This window comes from Pelophylax lessonae (assembly GCF_965119305.1).
Source record: "Pelophylax lessonae genome assembly, chromosome: 7".
In the NCBI taxonomy this organism is placed as follows: Eukaryota; Metazoa; Chordata; class Amphibia; order Anura; family Ranidae; genus Pelophylax; species Pelophylax lessonae.
The window spans coordinates 45,597,094-45,615,957 of record NC_138774.1 but is presented as its reverse complement, the minus strand read 5'-3'; the positions used below and the strand labels follow the sequence as shown (position 1 = coordinate 45,615,957).

The window sequence follows — 18,864 nt, the reverse complement described above, 5'->3', positions numbered from 1 at the left end:
AAAACTTTTATTTCAGATTTGGATGGAGTGGTGAGGGGTTAAAGCGTCTGTCAGGTTTATATTGCTGTCTGTGTCCCCGTTAGGTAGATTCACCCTCTCTGTGTGTCCTGATCACCAATGTCACCGGGAATAAAACTGAGAAGCCATCTAACATTTTGTGTTGTCACGAGAAGAAGAATAGAGGAGAAATTTTCCAATGGGGTCACTGTGACATCTAAACCAGGATTTCCTCTCACTTCCAGTTGAGTCTATAGGACAGGAAGTGAGGAGAAATTCTCCTAACGAGACACAGATGGAAAAATACAGAGGTCAGCTAAAATAAAAATAGTTTTGGCTCTAGATATTCTTTAAAACTCAACTTTGTTGATAACTTTTTCTATTTGAGTTTTGGAGAGATCAGGGAAGGGTTCGGACATCTGGCAGCATTTTATTGCTCTTTGTGCTGCTATGAGAGATATTTTCCCTCACTTCTTATCCAGATGATGGGTGTCACACAGAGCAGGAAGAGAACATAAATCTCTCTATGGGGACACAGACTGTTTAACCACTTCCCTATCAGAGCAATTTTTACATTTTTCTTATATGTTAGTATCAATATTTTTTGATAAAAAAAAAGTCACTTTAAGGCTCCATGTACACGGGACGCTGGAAATGGTCGTTTAGGAGCAGTTGGGCGTTTTTTTCAGAAGCCCCTGAACCCATCTACATTTTATCTTATCTGTCCATGTACACCAGGTCATTTACAGTCATTTGCAGGCAGTTGCGTTCAGGGACTTTTTTTAGAACGCAAATATTTGCGTTCGAACGTGTGTTTCCCAGCGTTTCAAACGCGATGACCCGCGTTTAGCATTCGCGTTTTTCCATGTTAAAGGGGAATAATTTTTTTGACCTCTAGGAACGGTTCTAAACGCAAACGCCGCTAAACGCGGGTACAAACGCGACCGAACTGACGTTTCAAACGTCCTAAAAATTCCAGCATTAAAAGCGACTTCTAACAACGTCCCGTGTACATGGAGCCTAAACCCCCAAACAATGATATATTTTCCATAAGTAAAAGGCATTTCCAAATAAATGATGGCAGATGTAATTTCTTATGTCACAAAATGTTTTTGCAACTGTTTAACACATATTGTATGAAAAAAAGAAACTAAAATTTAATTTTAGCACAAACACAATATAATACTCAATGTTTGATAATCTATACTATAAAATATAGGGTTATGGTGAATAAATATATACTATATATACCATGTCTAAAAAGTGCCGGAAGTCTTATAGACCCCAAATCTCTCCATAAAGAGGACCTGTCATGTCTTATTTCTATCACAAGGGATATTTATGTTTCTTGTGATAGGAATAAAAGTGATAAAAAAAAAATAGAGGGACAATGTAGCAAAATAAATAAAAATGATAAAGTTCCCCCTGTCCCCCCTGGTCACACACAGAAGTGAACACATACGTAGGTCATGCACACATATGTAATCGGTGTTCGCAGCACACATGAGGAATCACCACGAGCGTTATAGTGAGAAGAATAATTCTAGAGATAGACCTCCTGTGTAACTCTAAACTGGTAACCACTGCTCCATTTTATTCTCTAGGGCCTCTGCTTAAAAATATATCATGTTTGGGAGTTCTGAGTAATTTTCTAGCAAAAAATAAATAAAAAATCCTGATTAATACATGTAGGAGAGAAATGTCAGGATTGGGCTGGAAGTAGTTAAAGTTACAGCGAACAATAAAACCCGACTGACATTCTAACCCTTCCTGACTCCAACCAAACTTAAAAAAAAAAAAAATGTTCCTATAGAGCTCTGCTTTAACCTCAATTTTAAAGTGTTTATTACCCCCAAAATTCATGTCAGCCCTATGTGTCTGTGTCTTCATGTTATTAGTGATCACTGCAGCCGGTTATTTCTTCTTTTCTTCTTTTGCTCAGAAATATCTGGTGATCCCGCCACTGGTGATTGGTTCTTGTACATTTTTTAATGTGCTGCAAAATATTTCCAACACCCATTGCAGTGCTTTCATTTTTCTTTTCTATTTCCCTTCCATGCTATTGTTGTGCTCTGCAGCAGGCTATGATGTGTAATAGAATGATAAAATGTGCTGTGCAGAAATACAACATGTCCCATTATTCTCATTGCACACCGACATAATACTTTCCTGGGAGATGAAGAAATAGAATTTGGGGCAAATCTCCTTGTCCCTGTGTTGGGACTGTGCTGAGTAATGCTGCGTTAGGCTGCTGGTGTGAATGGGCCCCAATCTTCTATAGAATGTGTAATGTATTCTCAGCCATCATTTATCTTTCTATCATTTTTATTATAGTAGAAGATGTGATCTCATCCCTTGTACAGGACAAGTCATAGTGTGGACACTCAGTGGCATCACTAGGGTTGGTGTCACCCGGTGCAGCAGTGGCGGCTGGTCATATGGGGCAAAGGGGCGCCGCCCCCCATCCTAATCTACATGCAGGCGCCGGACGCATGAAGTTCAATAGGGTTTTTTTTTTTAACCATGTGATTAGAGCCAGAGGCTCTCACAGGCTAAAAAAAAGGGTGGGCTCGGGGCACAGAGCAGTGCGCCCCAAGCCCACCCAGTTGTGTGACAATAGCGAATGAAAATTCGCTATTGTCACACGGATCCTCCTCCTGGCCAATCAGGAAGCAGGTTTTGAGACCCGTTTCCCGATTGGCCGAACGGAGAAGCCATGCCATTGGGCATGGAGGAGGAGGGAGGAGACGCAGAAGCCAAGAGGAAGAAGCCGATGCCGCCGCCTGCTGCAGTACAGGCCCCACTCTCCACTAAGTATTGACCCCCTCTGTCAGTACAGACCCCCCTCCCTCAGTACAGACTCCCCTCTACACTATGTACAGACCCCATCACCAAGCATAGTCCCCTTCATTACAGACTCCCCTTTCCACTAAGTATAGCCCCCCCTCCCTCGGTGCTCACCCCCCCTCATTACAGACCCCCCTCCACTAAGTATAGATCCCCCCCCTCACTACAGACCCCCTCCACTAAGTATAGATCCCCCTAGAGCTGCACGATTCTGGATAAAATGAGAATCACTATTTTTTTGCTTAGAATAAAGATCACTATTCTCGGCGTAATATCATCTTTTACATTATACAAAAAATTGGGCTAACTTTACTGTTTATTTATTTTTTTAATTCATTAAAGTGTATTTTTTCCCAAGAAAGACTAAGCCCCCGTTCACACTGGGGTGACCTGTGAGGCGACCTGGTCGCCTCACAGGTCGCCGCAGGTCGCCTCCCATAGGGAAGCTGCGGACCCGTTCTGATAGGAGCGACACAAGTCGCTCCGACTCAGAAAAAGGGTCCGGAGCTTCTTTGGGGCGACCAGGAGGCGACCGCCATAGACTTCAATGTTACGAAGTCCGTGGCGGCCGCTCCGAGGTCGCGGCGCGCTGCTCGCACCGCGACCTCGGAGGTCGCGGTGCGAAGTAGCGTCGCCCCAGTGTGAATGGGGGCTTATGCGCAAATACAGTGTGACATAAAAGATTGCAACGATCGCCATTTTATTCTCTAGGGTCTCTGCTAAAATATATATATATATATATATATATATATATCTATATAATGTTTGAGGGTTCTAAATAATTTTCTAGCAAAAATACTGATTTTTAACTTGTAAGCAGCAAGTGTCAGAAAAAGGCCTAGACTTTAAGAGGTTAAACTGCCCTCACTTACAGACGGAAGTTCATTCCTTTGATCTAAAACAGGGGTGGGGAACCTTTTTTCTGCCAAGGGCCATTTGGGTATTTATAAAATCATTTGGGGGCCGTACAAAATTATCAGCCTAAAAATGTGCCTGTTATATTTGGTCAAACATTTAATTAACTCATCCCTAATGTGATGGCTGCAACTGCTTCTCTTTGGTGAGGTGTGTGATGTTAGCTGGTAATGATGATGTTGCTACTGGCAACTGGTTTTCCAGGTTTGCGTCGGTCAGTCTGGAGCGCAGTCGACTCTTTGTGGTGGTAAGTTTTGAAAAGAACTGCTGGCGGGTACAGCTGGCGGGTACTGCTGGCTGGTAATGCTGTGGGTACTGCTGGCTCAGGCTGGCACTGTGCTGTGGGTACTGCTGACTCAGGCTGGTACTGCTGTGGGTACTGCTGGCTCAGACTGGTACTGTGCTGTAGGTACTGCTGGCTCGTACTGCTGTGGCTACTGCTGGCTCAGGCTGGTACTGCTGGCTCAGGCTGGTACTGCTGGCTGGTAATGCTGTGGGAACTGCTGGCTAATATTGATGTGAGTACTGCTGGCTCAGGCTGGTCCTGCTGGCTGGTACTGTGCTGTATGTACTGCTGGCTGGTACTGTTGTGGGTGCTGCTGACTCTATTGTGGGTACTGCTGGCTCTGGCTGGTACTGCTGTGGGTACTGCTGGTTCTGCTGTGGGTATTGCTGGCTCTGGCTGGTACTGCTGGATCTTACTGCTCCCTTGATGCAGAGTGATTAGTGCCCCATCAATGCAGGGTGATTAGCGCCCCCCGTAATGCAGAATGATTGGTGCCCCCATCAATGCAGAGTGATTGGTGCCCCCATCAATGCAGAGTGATTGGTGCCCCCATCAATGCAGAGTGATTGGTGCCCCCCTTAATGCAGAGTGTTTAATACCCCCCTTAATGCAGAGTGATTAATGGCCCCCTTAATGCAGAGTGATTACCGTATATACTCGAGTATAAGCCGAGTTTATCAGCATGTTTTTTCATGCTGAAAATGCACCCCTCGGCTTATACTCGAGTCACTGGCTAGAGTGTCTTTTTAAAAATGGCGCCGACGTGTCACTGCGCATGTGCCGCATGCCTGGGAATAGCCGAACGTGTTCGGCCTTTCCCGAGCATTGGCGGCGCATTTGCGGTGACGTATTCGCGGCGCCAGGTGGCGCGATTTTTAAATCGAAGACGGCGCCTCACCGACAGGTAAGTGAGACTCCTCCGCAGCCCCTGCATTTCCTCATGCAGTGCTGCGGGCATGGTACAGGACATTCTCCTGTACCATTCCGCAGCACTGCATCTCCTGTGCCATGCCTGTACATACTGTGCCATGCTGGTACATACTGTGCCATGCCTATACCTACTGTGCCATGCCTATACCATCACCTGTGCTATGCCTATACCATCACCTGTGCCATGCCTATACCATGACCTGTGCCATGCCTGTACCATCACCTGTGCCCTGACCTGTGCCATGCCCTTACCATGACCTGTGCAATGCCTGTACTATGACCTGCGCCATCTCCTGTAGCATGCCCGCAGCCCCTGTTTTGTGTCTCGTGGTGGTCCAGTTGGCTCCAGTAGCTGCTGCATTTCCCACCCTAGGCTTATACTCGAGTCAATAAGTTTTCCCTCTTTTTTGTGGTAAAAGTAGGGGTCTTGGCTCATATTCGGGTCGGCTTATACTCGAGTATATATGGTAATGCCCCCCTTAATGCAGAGTGATTAGTGCCCCCCTTAATGCAGAGTGATTAGTGCCCCCCTTAATGCAGAGTGATTAGTGCCCCCCTTAATGCAGAGTGATTCGTGCCCAGGAATTAGAGCACCTCCTGATTACAAAGAGCAGGGTTCTTCTCCTTACCCGGCGCGGGCGCTCTCATACGAAGTCACACCTCCTGGGCCGAATCCTATAATAGACGTCACCACTGTGCTGTCTATCATAGGTAGTAGGGCTGCTGAATATAATCGCCGAATCGATGCATCGCGATGCGACCCTTCGCGATTCTGCATCAATTCGGGGTAATTGAAAAATCGATTACTAATGACGTCACTTCCGGGGGCGGGGACAGAAGTGACATGGCGGCGCTGGGCCGCTGGCCGGGCTTGTGGAACACGGAGCTCCTCCGTGATAGAGCTGCTGCTCGGGTCCTTCCGTGCGCCAGAGGGCGCCATCACACGGAGACTGCTACTGGATAGCGTCTCATATAGCGGGATAGAGTGGGAGGGGAAGTCCTGGCAGAGTCCTGGCACAGTGTCGGAGTACAGCGTGAGACATGAACACCACCGGGCAGGTGAGCTGGTGGCAGTGGGAGGACAGAGCCGTCTGTATATACATAGAGCTGTGGGCACGGTGCTGATAGTCTCACTGATTATCTATGGGAGAGCGGGGCTGCTCTGTCTGTGCAGTGAACTTGAACTTGTTGGCGCTCAGCACTGAATTGGCCCTAAGTAATGATTGTAGAAGACAGGATGCTAAGTACTGTGCATTATTATAGATATGAGTCTTATGGCAATAATAATCATGTTAGGTTGTTTGCTATGACTTGTGTATGGAGTGGAGGTGATATAGAAGAGTCCGGATATCAGACCATTGAGTAGTGACACTGGAAATATGTAGTGCTGTGTAGACATGTCTATGGGGAGCTCCCCCAGCATGTAGACCCCCCGTGCTCTAAGGGGGGGGGGTCTGTGGAAGGGGGACCTGGCCTGCTCCAAGGGGGACCTGGCCTGCTCCAAGGGGGACCTGGCCTGCTCCAAGGGGGCTCTATTGGTAGGGGACCCTGGCCTGCTCTAAAGGGGAATGGGATCTATGGGGGGACCTGCCTGCGCTAAAGGGGGGGCCTGCACTAAATGGGGATCTATGGGGGACCTGCCCTGGCCTGCACTAAAGGGGATCTATGGGGGACCTGCCCTTCCCTGCACTAAAGGGGGATCTACGGGAGACCTGCCCTTCCCTGCACTAAAGGGGGATCTACGGGAGACCTGCCCTTGCCTGCACTAAAGGGGGGTCTACGGGAGACCTGCCTGCACTAAAGGGGATCTATTCCATAGATCCCCCTTTAGAGCAGGGTCCCCATAGATCCCCCTTTAGAGCAGGGTCCCCAAAGATCGCCCTTTAGAGCTCAGTTCCCCTGGATCCCCTTTAGGGCAGGCCCAGGCTCCCCATAGATCCTCCTATAGCGCAGGGTCCCCATAGATCCCCCTTTTAGAGAAGGGTCCCCATAGATCCCCCTTTAGAGAAGGGTCACCTTAGATTCCCCTTTAGAGAAGGGTCACCATAGATCCCTCTTTAGAGAAGGGTCCCCATAGATCCCCCTTTAGAGCAGGGTCCCCATAGATCCCCCTTTAGAAAAGGGTCCCCATAGTAATCGTGATGCATCGCGGAATCGAATCGTATCGAATCGCGACCCTAATAATCGTAATCGCATCGAATCGTGAGGCAAGTGAAGATGCGCAGACCTAATAGGTAGGAGGCGTGACTTCGTTTGACAACGGCCGGGCCGGGTAAGTAGAAGAACCCTGCTCTTTGTAATCAGGAGGCGCTCGCCCTCCCCTTCCCCTCCGGAGGCAGCCCAATGGTATAGCCGGCCCTGGGCGCCCCCGCCCAGGATCGGCCATGCAAAGCGGGGACAGTGTCCTCAGTCTGGGGATGTCTGGTCACCCTAGCACAGGGGGCTGGATCAGATAAGTTTGCGGGCCGTAGGTTCCCCACCCCTTATCTAAAAGAAGGAAAAGATACATTTTAAAACATTGTGTTTATAGTTATCTTGCAGCCTTAAGTGCCGGTTCACACTGCAGCGGCGTGACTTCGGGGGCGACCTGTGAAGTCGCGTGACCGCGACTTCGGCGCGACTTGCACGGACTTCATAAAATGAATGTCTATGCAAGTCGCTCCAGGTCGCCCCGAAGTAGTACAGGAACTATTTTCTAAGTCGGAACGACTTGTGTCGCTCCTATTAGAACCGTTCCTGTACTACACAATGGACCGCGACGGTCTGCGACTTGTCAGATTGACAAGTCGCCTGACAAGTGGTACTAGTGTGAACCGGCACTTAAAGTGGTTGTATACTCGCCTAAAAAAAAAAAACTCTGCAGGAGAAAGGCATAATGAGCTAGTATGCATCGCATAGAAACATAGAAAGTGTCGGCAGATAAGAACCATTTGGCCCATCTAGTCTGCCCAATATATCTGAATCCTATGAATAGTCCCTGGCCCTATCTTATATGAAGGATAGCCTTATGCCTATCCCATGCATGCTTAAACTCCTTCACTGTATTTGCAGCTACCACTTCTGCAGGAAGGTTCTTCCATGCATCCACTACTCTCTCAGTAAAGTAATACTTCCTCATATTACTTTTAAACCTTTGCCCCTCTAGTTTAAAACAGTGTCCTCTTGTGGTAGTTTTTCTTCTTTTAAATATGCTCTCCTCCTTTACCGAGTTGATTCCCTTTATGTATTTAAAAGTTTCTATCATATCCCCTCTGTCTCTATACATGTTAAGGTCCTTTAACCTTTCCTGGTAAGTTTTTTCCTGCAATCCATGTACTAGTTTAGTAGCTCTTCTCTGAACTCTCTCTAGAGTATCTATATCCTTCTGGAGATATGGTCTCCAGTACTGCGCACAATACTCCAAGTGAGGTCTCACCAGTGTTCTGTACAGCGGCATAAGCACTTCTCTCTTTCTACTGCTTATACCTCTCCCTATACATCCAAGCATTCTACTGGCATTTCGTGCTGCTCTATTACATTGTCCTCCCACCTTTAAGTCTTCTGAAATAATTACTCCTAAATCCCTTTCCTCAGATACTGAGGTCAGGACTGTGTCAAATATTCTATATTCAGCCCTTGGGTTTTTACGCCCCAGGTGCATTATCTTGCACTTATCCACATTAAATTTCAGTTGCCAGAGTTCTGACCATTCTTCTAGTTTTCCTAAATCCTTTTCCATTTGGCATTTCCCTCCAGGAACATCAACCCTGTTACATATCTTTGTGTCATCAGCAAAAAGACAAACCTTACCATCGAGGCCTTTTGCAATATCACTTATGAAGATATTAAACAAAATTGGTCCCAGTACAGATCCCTGAGGTACCCCACTGGTAACATGACCTTGTTCTGAATGTTCTCCATTGACTACAACCCTCTGTTGTCTGTCACTCAGCCACTGCCTAATCCACTCAACAATATGGGACTCCATGCTCAATGACTGCAGTTTATTGATAAGTCTTCTATGTGGGACAGTGTCAAAAGCCTTACTAAAATCTAGATATGCAATGTCTACTGCACCTCCACCGTCTATTATTTTAGTCACCCAGTCAAAAAAATCTATAAGATTTGTTTGACATGATCTCCCTGAAGTAAACCCATGTTGTTTTTCATCTTGCAATCAATGGGATTTAAGATGTTCCACAATTCTATCCTTTAATAGGGTTTCCATTAATTTGCCTACTATTGATGTCAGACTCACTGGTCTATAGTTGCTCGATTCCTCCTTACTACCTTTCTTGTGAATGGGCACGACATTTGCCAATTTCCAATCTTCCGGGACGACTCCTGTTACTAATGATTGGTTAAATAAATCTGTTAATGGTTTTGCCAGCTCACCACTAAGCTCTTTTAATAATTTTGGGTGTATCTCATCAGGACCCTGTGACTTATTTGTCTTCACTTTAGACAGCAATTTTAGAACGTCTTCCTCTGTAAAGACACATGCATCAAACGATTCATTAGTCATCCTTTCAAGTGGAGGTCCTTCTCCTTCTTTTTCTTCTGTAAAAACTGAACAGAAGTATTCATTAAGGCAGTCGGCTAGCCCTTTATTCTCTTCTACATACCTTCCGTCCTTTGTTTTTAATTTAGTTATTCCTTGTTTTAATTTCCTTTTTTCATTTATATATCTGAAGAATGTCTTATCCCCCTTTTTCATAGACTGAGCTAGTTTTTCTTCTACCTGCGCTTTAGAAGTTCTTATAACTTGCTTGGCCTCTTTCTGCCTAATCTTGTAGATTTCCTTATCTTCATTGCTCTGGGTTTTTTTATAATTACAAAATGCTAGCTTTTTATTTTTAATGATTTGGGCCACTTCTGCTGAGTACCACAGTGGTCTCTTCCTTTTTTTGCTTTTACTGACAAGTCTAATGCAATTTTCTGTTGCCTTCAATAATGCACCTTTTAAGTAGTCCCATTTCTCCTGGACTCCATGTAATCCGTTCCAGTCTGATAAGGACTCATTTATGACTAATTTCATTTTTGAAAAGTCTGTTTTTCTAAAATCTAAAACTTTTGTTTTTGTGTGGTGTTATACTTTCACAGTTCTTATATTAAACCACACTGACTGGTGATCACTAGATCCCAAGGTTTCGCCTACAATGACATCATATACCGAATCCCCATTTGTGAATACCAAATCCAAAATGGCCTCCCTCCGGGTTGGCTCCTCAACCACTTGTTGCAGAGACAACCCCAGTAGGGAATTTAGAATATCTGTACTCCTGGTAGAACTTGCTATTTTGGTTTTCCAGTTTATATCTGGAAGATTGAAATCTCCCATAATGATAACTTCTCCTTTCATTGTCATTTTAGCTATTTCTTCAACTAGTAGATCATCTAGTTCTTTAACTTGACCAGGTGGTCTATATATCACACCTACACGAGTTACTGCATGATTAGCAAACTGCAACGTAACCCAAACTGACTCTATGTTGGCCTCACCAACTTGTATTAGGTTAGATTTAATGCTATCTTTTACATACAGGGCCACTCCTCCTCCTTTCTTGCCTTCTCTGTCTCTTCTGTATAAAGAGTACCCTGGTATGGTTATGTCCCAGTCATTTCTTTCATTAAACCATGTCTCCGTAACAGCCACTAAATCTACATTCTCAGATGCCATTATTGATCCAAGTTCATTGATTTTTTTTCCTAAACTGCGAGCATTTGTAGACAGGACTCTGAGCTTATCATTTCTTAACCTCTGTGCTTCTGACCTGTTCTGGTATTGTTTCGGGGGGGAATTGGACTCTTGTATTTTCACTCTTTTGCCCCCCCTTCCTAGTTTAAATACTCTTTCGCAAATTCTTGGAGTTGTTCACTAAGTACATTTGTTCCTTTGAGAGAAAGATCCAAACCATCTTTTTTGTACAGTTCCTTTCTATTCCAAGTAGAGCTATCATGAGAAACAAAGCCAAATCCTTGCTCTTGACACCATTTACTAAGCCATATGTTGAACTCCTTTATGCGCCTCTGCCTATCATTCTGAACATTATGCACAGGCAGAACTTCAGAAAATGAAACGGTGGATGCAAAATCCTGTACGTCATTACCAAGTGTGATAAAAGATTTTTTCACCTTTGTCACTTCATTGCAAGCCAGGTCATTTGTCCCTAGATGGACAAGAACATCAACGTCCCCTTCCTGCTTTGCTTGCTTAACAATATTAATAATACGTCTTCTATCTCGTCTAGCAGTAGCACCAGGGAGACATCTCACAAAACCATTTTCTTTAAGCTCCACACTTCGCATACTAGCTCATTATGAAATACTTACCTTAACCACTTTAGCCCCAGAGGATTTGGCTGCTCAATGACCAGGCCCTATTTTGCGATTCGGCTCTGCGTGAATTTAACGGACAATTTTGCGGTCGTGCGACGCTGTACCCAAACAAAATTCACGTCCTTTTTTTCCCACAAATAGAGCTTTCTTTTGGTGGTATTTGATCACCTGTGCGATTTTTTTTATTTTTTGCGCTATAAACAAAAAAAGAGTGACAATTTTGAAAAAAGAACAATATTTTTCACATTTTTGTTTATATGAAATTCTCAAAAAAAATAAAAATAAAATCAAAATTTTTTAACATTTTAGGCCAATTTGTTTTCTGCTACATAGTTTTGGTAAAAAAAATCGCAATAAGCATATTTTAAATAGTTTGCGCAAAAGTTATTGCGTTTACTAACTACGGGAAAGATTTCTGTCATTTTTATTGTTTTTTTTTTTTACTAGTAATTGCGGCGATCTGCGATATATTTTTTTTTTTTTTTTTATTTTGCGGGACTGCGACATTGTGGAGGACAGATCAGACCCCTGACTGATATTTTTGACACTTTTGGGGGGACCAGTGACATTACTACAGTAATCAGTGCTATAAATATGCACTGTTACTGTAAAAATGACACTGGCAGGGAAGGGGGTTAACATTACTGGTGATCAAGGGGTTAAGTGTGACCCTAGGGGCGTGATTCTAACTGTAGAGGGGCGTGGCCTGTGAAGTAATCAGCAGGATTACTTCACAAGTAATAGCAGGATCGCATAGCCTCTGTCATTACTTCAAGGAGAATGACAGATGGATGGATTTACATCAGCCGTCTGTCCTTCTCTCACTACTGTGGGAGATAGCGAGTGGCCGCCCCCCCCCCCCCCCCTCAGTACAGGCCTTTCCTTAATATAGACCCCCTCCACCAAATCTAGTCCCTCTCAGTATAGAACCCCCTCCCTTAGTACAAACCCCCATCAGTATAGATCCTCCCTCCCCTTATGCACCTGGGCAGCGGGTGGGGGAGGATTCGGTCATTGCAGAGAGTGAAGTGTATATTTTGTACACTTTAACAGTTACTTCTGGACTGGAAGGTTTTACCCCCTTAATGGCCAGGCGATTCGGCACTGCGTTAATTTAATGGGAAATTTTGCGGTCGTGCGATGCTGTACCCAAATAAAATTGATGTCCTTTTTTCCCTGCAAATAGCTTTCTTTTGGTGGTATTTGATCACCTGTGCAATTTGGTTTTTCAATTCTGTAAAAAACAATATTTTTCACTTTCTGCTATATAACATTCCCCCCAAAAATTAAAAATGAAATTTTTTCATCATTTTAGGCCAATTTGTATTCTGCCACATATTTTTGGTAAAAAAAAATCCCAATATTTTGATTGGTTTGCACAAAAGTTATCGCGTCTACAAACTAGTGAAAAGATTTGTCATTTTTATTTATTTATTTTTCACTAGTAATGGCGGTGATCTGTGATTTTTTAATGGGACTGCGACATTGTGGCGGACAGATCGGACCCCTAACTGACATTTTTGACACTTTTGGGAGTACCAGTGACATTAATACAGTAATCAGTGCTAAAAACATGCACTGTTACTGTAATAATGACACTGGCAGGGAAGGGGTTAACGCAGGGTCGATCAAAGGGTTAAGTGTATGTCTAGGGGGTGTTTTCTAACTGTGAGGGGGATGGGCTTGTGGAATCAACACAGGGACCTGTGGTCCTAAATAGGAGGATCACAGGCACTCTGTATTCATTCCAGAGAGAACAACGAATCAGCAGACTGTCGTTCTCTCTCCATGGGGAGCGATCGCAGGTGCCCAGGTACCCCGTGGGTCGGCTTCCCTGCTGCCTAATGATGGCGCGAGCGCCCCCAGGAGCAGTCCCGAGAACTGTGCAGCTGAGCCAGCCTGCCCTAGGATATCTGCGGTGAATGGTCAGCAAGTGATTAAAGAGGTTGTAAACTCGTTTTAAAAAAAATTTTTTTTTTTACAACCTGCAAGAGAAAGACATAATGAGCTAGTATGCATCGCATACTAGCTCATTATGAAATACTTACCTTAGAACGAGCCCCCGCCGTGCCGCTCTCTTACCTGTATGACGGGCGACATGACATGTCGCCCGTCTTCCGGGATCGCGGCATCCGGCCATCTGATTGGCCGGAGCCGCGGTGACGTCACTCCCGCGCACGCGCGCGGGAGCCGACGGTCACGGCACGGGGCTCTGAAGGAACGGCACGATCAGCCGTTCCTTCAGAGCGCATGCGCCAGTGACGTCACTGGCTCCATTAAAGGTAAATATCTCCTAAACGGTGAAAGTTTAGGAGATATTTACAGTACCTATAGGTAAGCCTTAATATAGGCTTACCTATAGGTACAACTTCCTGAGGAGGGTTTACTTCCTCTTTAAATGAACAGGCCAGTGTGCTGAGCTGAATCATGCACCACACTAGCCAGTTGGCAATGCAGCGCGGGCAGAACATTGAATCACTCTGGTTGCTCTGCGATTTAGCATTGTACATGTGTGACTTCACCCTTACAGAAATGAGACATTTTATAACTCATCTTTATGTTTAATGCTCTTCTGTATTCCTTTATTTTACATGTTGTTGCAAACAAAATAAAGAATAAAATCCGCACTGTAAGGCTCGGGTCACACTACTGCAATCTGATTTTCATCCAATTTCATTGGATTGCAATTTGCTTGTGTTTTGGATGTGATTTGCATATTGAATGGAGCAAAAATGCGCTGCTATTCACACCAAAGTACTACAAGAACCTTTTACCAAATCGCACCACACAGAGTTGCATTGATGTGAATGATTTCCATTGTTATGCGATTCTGTGTGATTTAGGTTGGATGTGAAATTGCACAAGTGTGATCCAGGCCTAAAACAGAGCGCAATTTACTGCACCGCACTCACTGTACATTGTGGGGGCTGCATTGCTAACATGGGGTCACATGTATTTATTATCTGTCACAGTGAATTGGCCGATCATTTATAGTGAATGGACGGCCTTACATGAATGACAATGTGCATTGTATCCCCCATTAGCACACCGCAAGGTAATGCAGAAGTGTGAATTCAGCGCTAAAGGGAAGCGGTGATTTCATCACACAGTGCTGAGTAACGATCACTTCAATCCCCTCCGCTCCCCCCCACCATCTACTCACCATTATTCTTCTCCTATTACAGTTATTGCATGCAATCCCACCATTTATTATCATAAATTGTCCCTCCATGATTGCAAGCTCTGTGTGCAACCATCTGCACACTCATAAACCGAGCCACTGATAGGGGGGGCCAACAGTCCTTCTGTAGGGGGCCCAGGCACACAGGGGGGCCCCAACAGCATGGGATATTGGTGCGGTTGGGAGGAGGGGCAATTACAGAAGGAAGCCCTGTGTGGCTCTCTGCAGCAGCTGAAAGCCAGTTTCTCCCCCTCCTGACAGCTTTCAGCTGCTCTGGGGAGAGACACAGAGCATCGTTCCTGTAATTACTTCTCCCACACCGATCCCCCCTCCCTGTTCTGCCTGCTTCTGATTCTCCCCCCCTCCCCGTGTGCCCCCCTTTCACTGTGCCACCCTCCCTCCTATGGTACTGCAGACTTCTCTGTCCTGTAAAAACTAACACTTTGTAAAAAAAAAAAAATTAAACACTGTAGGAAATCATTTTAAAAAATTGTAAAATAATCGTGATAAATTTGTTAACATTTAAATTTTTTTTCTTTTTTCTAAATGTAAAAAACAGTTAAAAAGGGATAATTCACACAAGTTATCTGTTACTGTATGTTTGTGTCCACTAATAATGATTTTAATGTATTTTTCGTGAAAATATTGTCTTGATCTATTCGGGGGGGGGGGGGCTGCCAGGTAGGCTGTTCTCTCCCCAGCATTATAGTGTGTGATGTGTAGAGGATGTATATATAACCGTCTGTATGTCTCTCTATCAGACAGTCACACTCTGCGATATTATCACACCGCAGTCTCCTCTCCGGGATCCGGACTCCCTGTGTACTCTTCTGTCGGATATGTGGATGATCGGGAGATAACAAATTATAACAGTGACACCCGGCAGTTCCTTCCCAAGACTGAGTGGATGAAGAAAGTGGAACCTGAATACTGGGAGAGGAACACACAAAGAGGTCGGGGCAATGAGGCTGTTTACAAACACAATGTACAGTTATTGATGAAGCGATACAACCAGACTGGAGGTGAGACAATTCTTACATTTCTATTTCTTTATTACACCGAATACAAACTCTGCAGACAGGATAGAGGGGGGGAGGGGAGAGATGAGACATTCTATGAGACAGATTTATAGAAGATCACAGCTTGATGAATAAATTCCTCCCTCATCTGATCAGAATTCTCATCTCATCTATAAAATATACACAACGACTTCTTCTAGGAATCCTGGAGTGAGAGAGATATGGAGGCGCCATAGCCGACCTCTAAGGCCTCATGCACACGGGACGATTTTACAGCGAATGTTTTTGGTGTCAGACGTTTCTTCCTGCAGCCAGTAATCTCCCCCCATGTTCTCCTATGTCTCCATGCACACACAGCCTCTTATCAGCAGTTTTTGGCAGGGGGGTTTTCTGGCTGGAAAATCCCAGAATTAGTGATCTGAGAGGAGATTTTCAGCTGTAAAAACGCTCTAACTCTGATAGAAGCTTAAAAACGCTGAAAATGCGACTATTCTGCGTTTATCAGCGTTTTTGAGCCGTAAGTTTTTGTGGGAATTTAGTTTTGCTAAAAAAAACGCTTCTGCAAAAAAAGCTGACAAACTCCTTCTACAGCTTTCTATGGCGTTTTGCTAACATCCAGTGTGGATGAGGCCTATACTCCGCTCCCTATCTGCCCGACTCTCATCCTCATTCATTGCTTTCCATATATTTGGGGTCATGACCCCAGAACAAGAAGCTAGATTAAAGTGTAAGTCCAGTCAAAGCTTTTTTTCTTAGTTTTGAATAAGGTGTGGAAAGGTAAGTACCCCTGCCAGGTTTTTACTCTCACTTCCTGTCCTACTGACTACATTTTACCAAACCAAAAGTCAGGGAAATCTCTTACAGCAACACAGTTATAGATAAGTATGATTTTATTATTAGAGTAGAGGAAGGATAGAACTCATGTCAGATATTTCATTCTGTCTTTGTCTGTCGCAGAGTTTTCCTCACTTCCTGTTTTGGTTGTCAGCAGGACAGGAAATGAGCCGAATTCTCTCTAATGGAGCCCCGGGGAGCAATAAAAACTCTGCAGGAGTTGTAATCCTTCTTCACTCTCTCCAAAACTGGAAAAAACATTTTTGGCTGACTTAAGCGCCATACACACTATAAGATTTTCTGAAGACTTTTTCCTTCAGATTTACCTTTTCTATGTAGTGCAAGGGCCTGCCTGATTGCATACAAATTGAAAGTGTTGAGGTTTGACCTCATATTATATGGTTTTGGTAAATCTAAAGGAGAAAGTCTTCAGAAAATCTTATAGTGTGTATGGCCCATTATACTTCAAGACTTCGCTGTGACTTCACTTGCTGCATGCTTTTTCCCATGTGAGTGAATCGGAGTATTAGTGACAAAGGAAAGCCAGCCAACAGTTCTAGGAGAATGTCCGCAATGGGAGGCAGCAGACTTCTCTCAGTACAGGCTGTGCGTCTTATTTAACCCTCTGACAGCCATACAGATGTAATGCAGTACAGGATCATCATGATGACAGTTAAGGGGTAAAACGCGCTCAGTGCTGCAATAACAGTTGTGATCAGTTTCTGTTCTCCTCTGTATTAGTCCCGATAATCTTTATCAGCCAATCAGAAAGTGAGGGGAAATATTACGATGGCCGAGACAGCAAAAATCCCCTAATGGGGGTGTAACCCTTCCCTACTCCATCTAAAGACTAAAATAGTTTCATCTATAAATACACTTTAATTAGATGAAGGTATGATGAGGTGCCAGTACATATCACAGCCTTATCAGCCTGGCTCTCAGGGGGCCACACACTCTAAGTCCCGGTTCACACCAATGCAATTTGTCATGCGACTTTGTACTTCAAAGCCGCATGACAAGTCGCATTCCATGTATTTCAATCAGAGGATCTTAATTGCCAAAATTCAAGTCGCAGTAACAAAAAAAATGTTCCTGCACTACTTTTGTACGACTTTCAATGCGATCTGGCCCCATAGACTTTTATGTCCTCTCACAGAAGTCGCATCATTATTTCAGATAAGAATGGCACTTATGAGGATCTTTTTTTTTTTTTTTTTTTTTTTCAACCCTCCCCTCTCCTCCCTGGTCATCCTTGCTGCCTAAATCTCAATCACTCCTGAGCATAGCAGAAACGCATCTTCCTGCTCACATTTTTTGTGCTTTTTTTTCACGCCTAAAAACACATCGCACATAGGGAAACCCATTCACTTAAATGGGCAGCCCTGTACAGAACAAACGCTCCAAAGTAGCTCAAGAACCATTTTGGTAGTGAAGTGTCACACATTTGGGATTGTTTGTAGCACATTTTGTTACACAGCAGAACATGCGTCTGCTAACCACGATTGGGGGGTCAGTAACAATTAGTCTGAATTCACATCTGCGCATTTCTGAACGTGCTGCAACCTGCACAGAACACGTGCGATTTGCCTCATTTTTAAGAAATGCGCGGCAAGCAGACATTGCTTTGTCATTTAGGCTGTGTTCACATCGGTGTGTTTCCAGACGCATGGCAACCCTCACAGTAAACGCAGCTGCGAACACAACCTTAATTGCAATCCACGTTTTCTGTACGGGGTGCCGCACATTCAGAAATACGCAGATGCAAACGCAGTCTAAATAGCAGAGTTAATTTTGGCATCAAATTTCAATTTAGTTTTAGTGATAGTCTTTTGACTAAAATGCCATTTTAGTTTTAGTCATATTTTAGTCATCTGAATTGTTTTAGTTTTAGTCATATTTTAGTCGACTAAAATCTCATACATTTTAGTCAACTACAAATCCAATAGGTTTAGGTTAATTGTAATGCATTATTTAAACATTTCTCTAGCATTTCCAAATGAATTGTATACTCCTGGAGTAAAAATCTGATAATATGTTATTATAAGGTTTGAACACGCACTACAGACACAGATTTAGAGCCGGTTCACACTGCCGCGACCTCTAAGTCGCCTCATAAGGGGCGACTTGTTAGCGCGACTTCAGCCCGACTTCAGCGCTACTTTGCGCGTATTCAGCCCAACTTGTATGATAGACGACTTTGTACGACTTTGTATTTGGCCAATCAGAATATGATGGTTCTGGGTCATGCTCAATCACACAAAAAAAAGTTCTTAAAATTTGTTGTTTTTGATAGAGAGCCAATTATTGAAAAAAAAAAAAATGAGATTTCTTTAGATTTAGTGTCTGGGGGGTCTAAAAAGTGTACCTGTGAAGTTCCAGCTCTGTAGCATGTCCAGAACCAGAAAAAAAGATCATTTTTCTTATAAATTTTAGAAGCACAGGGATATGGCTCCGCTCCACCTGGGCGTTTTTGTTGCAGGCGTTTATCGCTAAATAGACACTAAATCCAAAAAAAGTCATGCCTGCCTCCAAAGACG

At 44.1% G+C, this 18,864-nt stretch overlaps 1 protein-coding gene across 3 annotated transcripts in view; it reads left to right on the top strand.

The window, feature by feature from the left end:
• The window catches only part of LOC309560897 (class I histocompatibility antigen, F10 alpha chain-like), a 401,810-nt gene that overhangs the window by 307,110 nt on the left and 75,836 nt on the right, over nucleotides 1-18,864 (top strand). For 2 of the 3 annotated variants that reach the window (XM_082264585.1, XM_082264586.1), the window contains exon 2: nucleotides 15,236-15,496. The exons of the other annotated variant lie outside the window; for it this stretch is intronic. In XM_082264585.1, coding sequence (XP_082120711.1) covers nucleotides 15,236-15,496 — 261 coding nt within the window. The remainder of the gene's footprint in view (nucleotides 1-15,235; nucleotides 15,497-18,864) is intronic. 3 annotated transcript variants of the gene reach the window in all.